Here is a 13,543-nt window from a genome sequence, read left to right as displayed (position 1 = left end):
CTCTCTTCTGCTTTCCTTTCTTCTTCTTTTAACCTTTCCTGGAGTTCTCGTTCCACTCTCCTTTCCTCTGCTTGCTTCTCTTCTCTCCTCGCTTCTGCTTTCCTTTCTTCTTCTTTGATCCGTTCCTGGCTCCGTAATTGCAACTCCAGTTTCCGGAGCTCCACGTCTTCTGGTTCTTCGGGTAGCCACTCCCAGGCTAACTCGTCCCATGTTCCTAATCCCACCATAGATTGTATCACCGTGGCCTGCAACTCTGCCTTCCTCAAATTAGTTCGGACCTCCAAGTTAAAATGTTTGGCCAATTTCAAGAGATCCGACTTTAGCAACGCTCGGAACTGTGCCTCACTCGGGGTTACCCCAAAGTTCTGTGCCACAAACGCCATGGTGCCTATCGTTAACACCTGTTAACCTTCACCCCAAGACTTTCCCCAATTTCTCAAAAAAAAATATTACCAATTAATAATTAATTAATAAATTTTAATTACCAAAAATATTATTATTTTATTATTTTATACACTTTTAGATCCCGGACGTAGACCCAATTGCGAAACCGCAAATCGTAATTTGGACGAGCCCCCAATTCTGTTACGTGGTCCCCTCAGTGCATACCAGGTCTCGGTGACCCCCGGACCGTGAGAGGACCTTCGCCAGCAAATAGTATTATATAGGCGCATTCGCCACGCAATCCATAGGAATTTCACCCAGGAGACAACTGATGTGCAAGTATATATTTCCAATGGTAATGATACCAAACACTTTCAAAGACACAACCACGGAGATTTTCCCCGAGCAATCAACAATACACAACCAGGCACAATCAATATTACAACCATGTGAACTCATCTACACAAACTCTAAGATGGCCATCTTATACTAATACATTCCTCACGTGAGCCCCACTCCTGACTCCCTCCGTGGTCAATGTCTCTCCTCTCCGCACACGGGCGGTTGAACGAGCCCCGGGCGGACGTGCTCTAAACGTGCCATCTCGGACTGGGGCCGCGGCTGCAGCGCACCTCCTTGCCAAGCCACGGGGCAAACCCAGCGCGGCGTCCAACGTGCGCGAGGCCCCAAGTGCGACCCTTACGCGTCCTTGTAGATGGGCAAAAACCCAGCGCGGCTTCCGACGCGAGCGAGGCCCAACGTGCGGACCCGTACGCGTCTTTGTAGACGGGGCAAAACCCAGCGCGGCTTCCGACGCGAGCGAGGCCCAACGTGCGGACCCGTACGCGTCTTTGTAGACGGGGCAAACTGTCCCGGACGCTTGGTTTCGTGCACGAACTCACGGTGACTGGACGTGTCAAAAGGTATTTACCGCCCAGGTAACTCCTCTCGCCAGACGTTTCGAAACGGCGCGTTTTCCACGCAGCGCAAGGTCGCTTCCACCTTTTGTCGGAGCGGGGTGAGGAAGAAGAAACCTTCCTTTCCCTCGTGTCTTTCTCCTCCGTTCCCCGTCACTTCCGCTTCCGGCCACTTCCGTTTCCTGCCACTCTTTCAGAAGGGCTCCTGACCCTCCAACCACAACAACTACACAACAACTTAGTATACTACACACGGAAGCAAAGACCTGCATGGTAATTCACATACATTCACATAAATATGTAACAGTGTATCTACGCATAAGGAGGAACTCTATTGAAAATTGGGTCGCCACGTCAAAATCCAAGATGGCCGCCGCTACGTATGTCTGAACCTTGTGAGCGGAATATCTTGAAAAACAAGTGAATCCACTTGGATTCCGCCCAGGTTGGCACATGGAAATTATGATGTAGCATAATTATCATCTCGGGTCAAGATTTGAAATTATGCCATGGTTTTTGTAAAATTGCTACTAGTATTCACATTATGTACTTTCACCAAAACATACATCATCATAGAAACATACATAGAATTTGGGTCCTCTGGGTCATTTGGGTCCTCTGGGTCATTTGGGTCATTTGGGTCCTCTGGGTCATTTGGGTCATTTGGGTCCTCTGGGTCATTTGGGTCCTCTGGGTCATTTGGGTCCTCTGGGTCATTTGGGTCCTCTGGGTCATTTGGGTCCTCTGGGTCATTTGGGTCCTCTGGGTCCTCTGGGTCATTTGGGTCCTCTGGGTCATTTGGGGCCTCTGGGTCATTTGGGGCCTCTGGGTCATTTGGGGCCTCTGGGTCATTTGGGGCCTCTGGGTCATTTGGGGCCTCTGGGTCATTTGGGGCCTCTGGGTCATTTGGGGCCTCTGGGTCATTTGGGGCCTCTGGGTCATTTGGGGCCTCTGGGTCATTTGGGGCCTCTGGGTCATTTGGGGCCTCTGGGTCATTTGGGGCCTCTGGGTCATTTGGGGCCTCTGGGTCATTTGGGGCCTCTGGGTCATTTGGGGCCTCTGGGTCATTTGGGGCCTCTGGGTCATTTGGGGCCTCTGGGTCATTTGGGGCCTCTGGGTCATTTGGGGCCTCTGGGTCATTTGGGGCCTCTGGGTCATTTGGGGCCTCTGGGTCATTTGGGGCCTCTGGGTCATTTGGGGCCTCTGGGTCATTTGGGGCCTCTGGGTCATTTGGGGCCTCTGGGTCATTTGGGGCCTCTGGGTCATTTGGGGCCTCTGGGTCATTTGGGGCCTCTGGGTCATTTGGGTCCTCTGGGTCATTTGGGTCCTCTGGGTCATTTGGGTCCTCTGGGTCATTTGGGTCCTCTGGGTCATTTGGGTCCTCTGAGTCCTTTGGGTCCTCTGGGTCATTTGGGTCCTTTGGGTCCTCTGGGTCCTCTTGGTCATTTGGGGCCTCTGGGTCATTTGGGTCCTCTGGGTCCTTTGGGTCCTCTGGGTCATTTGGGTCCTCTGGGTCATTTGGGTCCTCTGGGTCATTTGGGTCCTTTGGGTCCTCTGGGTCATTTGGGTCCTCTGGGTCATTTGGGTCCTTTGGGTCCTCTGGGTCATTTGGGTCCTCTGGGTCATTTGGGTCCTCTGGGTCATTTGGGTCCTCTGGGTCATTTGGGGCCTCTGGGTCATTTGGGGCCTCTGGGTCCTTTGGGTCCTCTGGGTCATTTGGGTCCTCTGGGTCCTCTGGGTCATTTGGGTCCTCTGGGTCATTTGGGTCCTCTGGGTCATTTGGGTCCTTTGGGTCCTCTGGGTCATTTGGGTCCTCTGGGTCATTTGGGTCCTCTGGGTCATTTGGGTCCTCTGGGTCATTTGGGTCCTCTGGGTCCTCTGGGTCCTCTGGGTCATTTGGGTCCTCTGGGTCATTTGGGTCCTCTGGGTCATTTGGGTCCTCTGGGTCATTTGGGTCCTTTGGGTCATTTGGGTCCTCTGGGTCATTTGGGTCATTTGGGTCCTCTGGGTCATTTGGGTCCTTTGGGTCCTCTGGGTCATTTGGGTCCTCTGGGTCATTTGGGTCCTCTGGGTCATTTGGGTCCTCTGGGTCATTTGGGTCCTCTGGGTCATTTGGGTCCTCTGGGTCATTTGGGTCCTCTGGGTCATTTGGGTCCTCTGGGTCATTTGGGTCCTTTGGGTCATTTGGGTCCTCTGGTTCATTTGGGTCCTCTGGGTCATTTGGGTCCTCTGGGTCATTTGGGTCCTCTGGGTCCTCTGGGTCATTTGGGTCCTCTGGGTCATTTGGGTCCTATATTCCTATCCTATAACATATATATCCTATAACCTATCCTATATATATCCTATATCCTATATATCCTATAACATAACATATAACAAATATATCCTATATTATGTACTAGCGAGCGGCCGCGTACCAGCCAAAGGGGTAGCCCATGGTTAGCCTAAATATAGATTTGATGACGTCATGTTTACACATCTGAGCGACAGAAACTGGCTACACATCTGAGCGACAGAAACGGAGCTTCACTTTTGGAGAGACAGAAATTCCCAGGCAAACGCTATAACGCACCAGGTTTACAACCTGTGCGTTAATAAATGAACGACTAACTTCTAATCCGGTGTGTGGGTGTATCGAGGCATAAGGAAGAACGCTATTGAAAATTGGGTCGCCACGTCAAAATCCAAGATGGCCGCCACGATATATATGTCTGAACCTTGAGCGAAATATCTTGAAAAATAAACGAACTACTAACTTCTAATCTGGTGTGTGGGTGTATCTACGCATAAGGAAGAACGCTCTTGAAAATTGGGTCGTGACGTCAAAATCCAATATGGCCGCCACCATGTATGTCTGAACCTTGTGAGCGGAATATCTGGAAAAATAAGCGAAGTACCAACTTCTAATCTGGTGTGTGGGTGTATCTCGGCATAAGGAAGAACCCTATTGAAAATTGAGTCGCCACCATATATGTCTGAACCTTGTGAGCGGAATATCTTGAAAAATAAACCAACTACACTTCTAATCTGGTGCGCGACTGTATCTCGGCATAAGGAAGAACGCCATTGAAAATTGGGTCGCCACGTCAAAATCCAAGATGGCCGCCACCATATATATTATGTCTGAACCTTGTGAGTGGAATATCTTGAAAAATAAACGAACTACTAACTTCTAATCTAGTGTGTGGGTGTCTCCAACCCACTCACAAATATTATTGACTCTTCCATGTTTTCTGCATCTTCCACTTTGTCAACTCGCATCACTTCACCGACGGGGGACCGAGGCGTAACGCTTGTTATTGTGGAGGAAGATTGCACGACATGAATACAACTGATGAGGCACCATCGGTGTTTGGGAAAGATGCACTTCATAAGTAAACTTTGAATGAGAGGGAGTCTATTTGCTGCAAACATTTGTGTCTGTGATTTTGTATGGCCAAAATATTAACATCCATGGAATGCTCAAAGGTGTGAAAAACCCTTTCCCCAATTTTGTACACCGCTCCTTTCCTATGCCATCTCCAGGCACTGCATGACCTCATCGCCAGGCGCGCTGAAATGGAGTACTCATGTTTTCACTCCGGTTTCTTTCTTTCTTGTTTATTTTTTGATTAATTAATTTATTAATTACTTGATTATTATCGATTTATTAATCACTATTTCCTTTATCATCTGGGCAATATCTCAAGCACCTTTTGAATTAGGAGGCTGATATTTGGACATGACTGAGCAAGTGATTTGGCTGTAAAGGGTATTTTTGATTTATTACTCCTGCCAGGGAGTAATGCATTCGTGTGTGTGTGTGTGGTCGCGTGAGTGTGTGGTCGCGTGTGTGTGTGTGTTCGCGTGTGTGTGTGTTCGCGTATGTGTGTTCGTGTGTTTGTGAACAAGATATCTGGAAAAGTTCTGAACGGATTTGGATGAAAGTTGGTGGGATGATTGCCCTTGGGATAAGGAAGAATTGATTAGTTTTTGGTGAAGCTGATTTGCTGGGATATGGAAGATTTTGCTGGGATAAGGATGATTGCCCTTGGGATAAGGAAGAATTGATTAGTTTTTGGTGAAGCTCAGGATATTATTCTGGATCCAGGAATTTTTTTGGGGAATTATTTTTTCTGTTTTACTGCATTAAAGCTTTTATTCTTATTCTTAAATGATGTTTTTCTCCTAATTCTGAGATATATCAAAATAAATTCTCTGACAGTTCGGGCCTACTTTCTTTTAATTTATTGTTTTGGGGAGAGGGGATGTCAAACAAAACGTATTATTCCAACTTGACCCACGGCGGGAGTATGCGCTCTACTGAGTGGTGTTCTCGTTGATTAATCGATTAATTAATTATTTGATTAATGACACTTTTTTTTTTTTATGTTACCCATTCAGATTGAAACACTGGTGGTTGAGGTATGCTATTAGCCAATTGAATAAGAAATAATTTTGCGATTATTATTTATTGATTTTAATGACCCAATTAATCAATTATTTTACACCTCTCCCTCCCAATACCGTCTCTATATGCCGCACTGTACAACAACAACAACAACAACAACAGGCATTTTAAGGCCATTTTCCCTGCTAGAGCGGGGGTTAGCCTTGCGGGCCGCATAACAATCTTCTGCATCTCCCCTTGTTAACCCCCTTGCCCGCATTTCTTCTTCCACCACCTTTAGCCAAGTCTTTCTTGGTCTTCCCCGTCCTCTACTTCCTTCTACATTCATTTCCATCACTCTTCTCAACCAGTCACTTTCATCCTTCCTCAACATAGGACCAAACCATCTCAACCTGTTTCTCTTCACAGCATCCATCACAGGCTCTATTCCCATCATCTTTCGCAATTCATCATTGTCCTCTCAACGATACTCCACACATCCACCGAACCATTTGCATTTCCACACTTTCCAGCCTTTGTTGCTGCTCTCTGTTAATTACCCATGTCTCGCTCCCATAAATCATAACACTTCTCACACATGCAGCATACACCTTTCCCTTCAGCTTCGACACTCCCCTCCTCGTCAGCACGCCACTCAGTTCCCGAAACTTCTTCCATGCACATCTCACTCTAGCAACCGTTGCAGAGTCTGATCCACCTTCTCCATTCAGCATGTCTCCGAGGTAGCAAAATGTTTTCACACCTTCCAGCTTCATGCCGTCTCCAAGATCCAACTCAACATTTCCTCCATCTGCAGCTCCCTCTGTGCACACCCTCTGTGCACACCTTACACTTGAATGTAGCTGCCACACTGGTTAATGACACTCTCAGACCACTACATTTTTGATGAACCCACTCGACGCACATTGTACATTGAATGGAGTTCACTCCGACACCCTTCCTGCACACAGCACACGGCCACTTTCCAGTTCTTTCCACCTCACCACATGCTTTACCACTTGCCATCACCTTTGTTTTTCCGATATTCACCTTCAGACCTTTTGTCTCCATACATTCCTTCCACTTGTTCATCTTCTCCTTCAGTCCATCTATACTTTCCGCAATCAACACCAGATCATCTGCATACAACAATTCCCATGGTAAACCCTCCTTTACAATCCGAGCCAGCACCTCCATCACAGCTCCAAATAGTAGTGGACTTAGTACTGACCCCTGATGCACTCCCACCTTCACCTCAAACTCACCACTGTTCTCGTCCTTCGTCCTTACAGCTGTGCGCGCTCTTTCGTACATTGCCATCACGACTCTGATCAACCATTCCTCCACTCCTAACTTCCTCAATGCCCATGTCAATACTTTGTGTGGAACCCTATCGAATGCTTTCTCCAGATAAGCAAACCCAAGAAACAAGGTCTGCCTCTTCTCAATGTACTTCTCCTGCAACTGCCTTACAATAAAAAGCGTGTCTGTCGTTCCTCTTCCTGGCATAAATCCAAACTGCATTTCGTCAATCTTTACTTTCTTCCTTATCCTACTCTCCAACACCCTTTCCAATACCTTCATTCCATGCTCCAATAACTTTATCGCTCGATACGAGCCACAGTCCAGAGGGTCACCTTTCCCCTCGTGTAGAGGGACGAGGGTACTCGGTTCCCAATCCACTGGAATGCGGCCTTCTTTCACCACCAGATTTACAGATCTCTGTCATTCTCTTCACACCCCAACTTCCTGCTGCCTTCAACATATCTCCCACAACTCCCGTCGGCTTTCCCGCTTTTCCACTCTTCATTGCTTTTATCGCTTCCTCAACGTCCTCAGTTATCTTCTCTGCCAGTCCTAAAACTGGGTTACTCTGTGTTGCCATCCCATTCATTCTCTGTATTCAACAGTATTTCCATATATCTCTTCCATCTTCCTTTTCTTAATCTGGGTACACAACGATTTGTCCCACTTCATCCTTAAAGCAACTCACCCCCATCACATCACACCTCTCTTTCGCTATCTGCTTTGCAATCCTGAATACCGCTCTCTGACCCTCTTCCAAATCCAAGCGTTCTCCGAACATTTTCCTCCATGCCTCCTGTGCCTTTGCTACCTTTCTTTGCAGCCTTCTTGGCTGCCTTATAACTTTCATGCTCTGCCTTTTCTGCCCCCATACCCTTCGTGTTCTGCCACTCCTTGAACTTCTTCCTCTTCTCTTCAATCCTCTTTCCAACTTCATCATCCCACCACCATGTTTCCGAGTGCCTCGGTGGTCCTTTTGTCCATCCACATACCTCACCAACGGCTCCCAACAGACTATCTTTCATCGACATCCAACCACTTTCAAGCTCAACCACATCATCCTCTACCATACTCAGCCTCTCTTTTAATGCCTCCCTCCTTTTTCTTCCCTCTTTTTAATGCCTTTTATATGCCGCACTGTAGGATATTTATTTATTTGGCATCGGGGCGGTGTACTTTTAATTTATCTGCACTCGTTTATTTTAATTTTCTGTTAAAACTGAAGCATTCCAGCCTGCTGTGGCATAAATTGCTCCTGTGTGACTTGCAAGGTTAGTTTCGTGTGTTTCTTGATGTTACAGCAATATGGTTTGAAATTGCTTGATTTGTTGGCTTTGAGTGTGAAAGGGTTCCGAATTAATTCCTAGTATTCTGGGGTTTTACTTATTTCCACGTACTGCTGTGATTGGACAAATGTGACGATTAGCCTTTGTAAACCTTTGTGTAGCAAACCGGGCTATCGCACATTTGTACATCAAGTATTGTGCATGGAAGTTAGTTCGTTGCCAAGTTTTATTTATTTATGAAAAAATTTAAAATGAAGAATTTAGTTTTTTGGAAGTTTTTTTTTGGAAGTTTTTTTTTTTTTTTAATGAAACTTTGTGCAATCAACAATGGGGAATGCATCAAATATATGGTGATCTTTTGGATTTGATGTCAGTTCATGACTCACTGGGTGGGGGACTTGGTCACAGATCAAAATTAAACTCAAAATTTGGTCATTCCTGGTGGAACCTTTTGCCATCTTTCGACTTTGCTTTTGGTTGGAAGTGTGGGGATTTGTGATGGTGCGCCTTTGGCGTGCTCTAGTTAAGTTTGTAATTCCTGAATCAACCTTTCCATCCCAACCTACTTGTAATTGTCCATCCCTGACGTCGATTATACCCCTGCCTTTTATTTCTCTGTATTCGGGTGTTGATGGTGGGATTGTAGTGGTGGTTATTGCCATGTCAAGCATATTGAGGTATCACAGATGACTTTCTCATGTGCGGCTTGCAGGGAACGTGCACGAGTGGTTCATGAGGTGCTTGGCCGCCACTGTACAAGCGAGGCCGACACGGATCTTGACAGGTTTTTGACTGAACGCCTCGGTGTGCCTGCGGCCTGGCTCCACTTGGCACGTGCGCACCGTGCCCATGCAGAAGGCTACCCTCATCGTGAGGCCATTCACTTCCTGCAAGCTGAACATTACAATGATTGCCATCGCCTTGTTCTGAAGCACATTGCTTCGGGTGAGTTTGATTGTCGGTGATTCCTTTTTTTTTTCTTTTTTTTTATCAGCCCACGCAGGTAAGGTGTTCTATGAACTCTAGTTTTTGTTTTTATTTTTCTTCTGGCTGGTTCATCTTTTCTATGGCATTTTTTATTATTTTTATATTTGTACTAAAATGCACCTAATCCCTGGTGATGATAGTTCTTACTGCTGTTTAACTTCATTTTTTTTTTTTTTTTTTTTTTTTTTGTAGATGCTGTAATAAATGGTGAGCTTGGATACTTGAAGGCATTCCTTGAGGTGCTTGGCAGGCCACAATGCAGTTCTCTGGTGCAGGACTGGGAGGATGGTGGCGGCGTGTTCCTAGAGTACATTCGTGTTACAGAAGCGCTGCAGCGACTTCAAGCAGGTGTAAGTCTTTGTAGCCCAGACATGCTTTTATTGGATTCTGACACTTCTCACCTCCTTTATAGCAACCTCTTCTGTTTTATTTTAAAGTGGTGAAGCCACTTCAATATTTGGCTATGTCCGTCCATCAATCAAAAATGAAGAACCATTCTAACAGTGTTTAATGCTAATGGGTTCAAAAGGGTAATTCTAAAACGTTTCGTTTTCTAGGCTTCACCTATTTCATATTAAAAATGGCAAGCTGAACAGCTTCCTTCAGACACGGGCACGATTTTTAAAATATTTATTAATTTTATTATTAATAATTTTTTACTTTTGAAGTACCGTACTTTAAAATGTCAAGTTTGACTAAACCTCCGCATATCCTCCATTAATTCGTAGTCTGCCTTGGTAATCTAACACACTGTGCATTCTCCACCAACCCTTCTTCTCCTACAAGCAATCGCCATCCTTGGGGGAGGGGGGGGGGGGTGGATTGTGTATTTCCTTTTATTGAATGTTGAAGCCACAGCTGGTTAAACTTGGACTGTGACAAAATGGTGGTTACATTCTGTTGTAGGTGGAAAACGAGGCCCGGGAGTTGGAGGCGTGGTTCACGTCACTGATATCACTGGGTTTGCGCCTCGAGAGGCTGCCGTGTCTCAATTGCCGAGATAAGCTCTGCCAAGCAGGTACCCGTTGCGTCGTGACACGCCGATTTCTCGTTTGCATGTAGGTTTGCTGACGCTGGTCTTTCTCGGTTTTACATGGACATTCCTCTCCTCGTGCCTGACCCAGAGATGGCAAATCGAGTGACCAATATGCTGCATGTCGCCCTGAGTCTTCGATCGCGGGATGCTGGCAGCAGTACTTCTTTCACCGACCTGTTGCATTCTCTCCAACACCTTTCCAAACTCCCACTCACGGACGACTCTGCGCTGGAAAACCTGAGCACGTCGCTCTGCACATACAACTTGGCCCTCACAGCCCATTAACCGGCGCTAACCCATGGACCCTCGGTTTGAAAGATGGCTATTGGTGCCGAAGCTTCGAGGCCTCATGGTTGAGGTTTCTCCGGAAATCACCGCCAGCACGCCATCCGACTCTGTATAGGTGTTTGTGTACTGTTTTGCTTTGGAAGCGATGACACCTCTTCACTGATATTTTTGTACTGCGCATTGGGTGATTTTCTTTTGTGGGCAAGGGAGGGATGCAGGTCGTTGGGGTGAGATAGAGGACCGGGTTTTTTGTGGGGGCTCTGACTGGCATGCAGTTTGTGGGGTGTGGATGGGGGAGGGATTGATTGATGGAGGTGAGGGAGGGGAGCAGTTTTTGTGGGGGATGGGGGGGGGGAGTGGTTCTGCCTGACGTGCAGTTTGTGGGGTGTGGATGGAGGGGGTGGTTTTAACTGGCATTGCATCTGTTGCTTGACAGGTTTGTAAAACGTGAACAAGTATGTTTATAAGTGAAAGGAATGTGTGCTTCCCGCAGTGGTGACTTTTTTTAAATTTCTCTCCATTCTTTCGTTCATTTGTTCAAAGCAATGATGTTTTTTTCTTTTTTCCCCCACCTCGTCGGAGTTTATTTGATTTGACGAAACACACTATCTTTAGCAAAAATGAATGTTGTGTACACTTTGTGTTAGCTTTTCTGCCCCCCCCCCCCCCCCATTTTTTTTTCTCTCAACATCATCTCATGAGTTCTTCGTGGGTATAAATTGGTTTGTCATAGCAGGCCGAGCAATGGTATCGTGTCCCGCATTAAATGTAGCGTCTCACTGGGTGAATTCCTATCCAACAAGAAGTTAAATATACATATATTTTTCTCCAAATTGCGTGAATAAAATGCTTTCAAAGTCGCTCTGAGAAGGTTTTTTTAAAGAAAAATTTAGCTCGTTATACAAAGAAAGAAAAAAAAACGACAAAAAATTGGGATGCCTGTGATGGATGCTGAAATTTGATACCGCCTGTATGATTTAGTGAGTACCTTTTGGTGTTGCATGGTTGTTTGAGAGGTGTTATTTACTGGAACTTTTTGACGTCGAGTTCATGCCCGATGAACCATTTTATTTTTTAGCCACGAACCAAGCACTCTATTTGGTTTCGCGTCCAGCATCGGCGCACTCTCTCGCCATCCGTCGTCGGACGGTACAAAACCATCTCGAGAACCTTTGCCGGTGCTTTACAGAAATGAAACGAATCGAAGTTTGAGTGACGACCAAATCCCATTTGATTTCTCTTTCTGACCTTGTTTTAAATTACAGCGCACTTTACTGCCAGCAGGGCGTGAATCATTTTCTGAACTGCATACACGTTGCAGATCTCTTGGTTTCACGGAGTCGAGAAATGGACTCGACGCTGCTTATTATTATTCTTTTTTTTTTCTTTTTTGTATCTCGCCCTTTTTTGGCTGCAGCGGAAAACCTTTTGTTTTGAGGGTTTTTTTAAACATAGATCTCGTTCTTGGGTTACGCTGGTGGGATTCGGTCATTTACGAATGGGGTGTGATGCTCGTTTATGGTTGTGTGTGTATCGAATGGAATATTTAATGTTTGTGCAAGTACATGAGCAATTCTGTGTTTTGATGCATTTTCTGCTTTCAATAAACTTGTGTAAATGCAGCCACGCTTTTCTTATGGTATCTGAGGTCGAGGCTCGTGGAAGTGAGGTCACGGAGGGTAAAAAAAAAAAAAACAATCAACAAATTGGGGCAACAGTTAGATGCACCCAGCAGGGGAATGAATGAACAGGCGGAAAAGCACCTGCCAGTACCAGGGTTGGGTTTCGAACGGTCCCCCTCCTTTTGTGTGCAGAACATAGCTGCTGGTAGCATCATTTGCTGGGGTACGACGGTGCTGCTGAAGCAGTTCCCCCCTGTAGGTTGGAGCAGGAATTTGTGGTGAGTTCAGGGTGCCAGTGATGGCTCACCACCTCTTCTCGAAGGACACTGGGACGTGGGTTCTTTGAAATCCACTAACTAATGCCGGCAGACAGGACCAGGACACCATCGAGGCGATCTTCCCAGATCCTTTGTGAGGGTTAATGGGGGTGGAAAAGATTATGCAATTGGGCATGAGAGGGCAGATAGGAGATGGTGGTGCAGTTCTGAAAGGTAAAAAATGATTTTGGGTTGAATTGAATACTTCGTGGTATGATCTTCGTCGGTTATTTTGATGGAAACGGTGTCCAAACTCGCATGTAAAAAGTTGTGCCTCGGAGTGGAGTTGACCCTGAGCTGTTGCTCTGCTTGAGAATAACTTGAGATATGGAGGCTCTGCATTTATAATAGTGAAATAATTGTGCATTTTTTGTTTAAAGCATGAACCTCGACGAATGGCAGTATTCGACCAACTTGTAAAATTGAGGGAGGCAGAAAGTGCCCCTCCCTTTATGTGGAACGGTTTCTCTGTATGCAGCTTTAACAAAGGAACTGAATATTCGTTTCTCTGCTAGTGCCGGATGAAATTGGCCGCAAATTTCAGAAGTAAATGCTTTGTACGTCGAGGTAATATGTTCCAAATTTCACCAAAGTCCGTTTCCGCATTCTTGAGTTTTATTAAGAAAGCTCGAATTCACGTTGATTGGTGTCTGTGCGTCCGTCTGCCCAAAATGTTTTGGTGCTCATATCTCAAAGGCTATACATTGAAACTAGCTGAAACTTGGAATATGCATCGACCAATACATCTAATTAATGGCTTTTGAAACGAATTCCACCACCTCGGTGCAATTGTTTTTGCTTGGGTCATAGGGGCGAACCCCAAAAAGTTGGACATAGAAATATTTCGACTCCGGTAGTAATCGATATAGAATAATGTTGCGTGTTGAGAGAATGAAAAAGGCACAAAAAGAATGGCGGCAATTTTTTTTTCTTTGGCCAGGATTGCATTGATACTGTGTTTCATAACGAGCAATGGGAGAGATGGTTTATTGTATCGGGAAGGACCCCCATACAGACCTTGGCAAATAGGTT

The 13,543-nt window shown here is 45.9% G+C and overlaps 1 protein-coding gene across 12 annotated transcripts in view; it reads left to right on the top strand.

The window, feature by feature from the left end:
- The window catches only part of NUP98 (nucleoporin 98 and 96 precursor), a 70,475-nt gene extending 58,281 nt beyond the window's left edge, over positions 1-12,194 (top strand). For 11 of the 12 annotated variants that reach the window (XM_078766174.1, XM_078766176.1, XM_078766173.1 and 8 more), the window contains 4 exons: positions 8,974-9,206; positions 9,441-9,598; positions 10,155-10,266; positions 10,373-12,194. In XM_078766174.1, the coding sequence (XP_078622300.1) occupies positions 8,974-9,206; positions 9,441-9,598; positions 10,155-10,266; positions 10,373-10,569 (700 nt within the window). In that variant the 3' untranslated portion in view covers positions 10,570-12,194. Of the gene's footprint in view, positions 1-8,973; positions 9,207-9,440; positions 9,599-10,154; positions 10,267-10,310 lie in introns of all 12 variants that reach the window. The other variant, XM_078766178.1, reaches the window with a different exon arrangement.
- Positions 12,195-13,543: the final 1,349 nt, after the last annotated feature.

The sequence above is a fragment of the Myxine glutinosa genome, chromosome 12, assembly GCF_964187855.1.
Source record: "Myxine glutinosa chromosome 12, kmMyxGlut1.1, whole genome shotgun sequence".
Taxonomy (NCBI): Eukaryota; Metazoa; Chordata; class Myxini; order Myxiniformes; family Myxinidae; genus Myxine; species Myxine glutinosa.
Note: the sequence above shows the minus strand (reverse complement) of the source record. Positions and strands in the feature narration are given on the sequence as shown.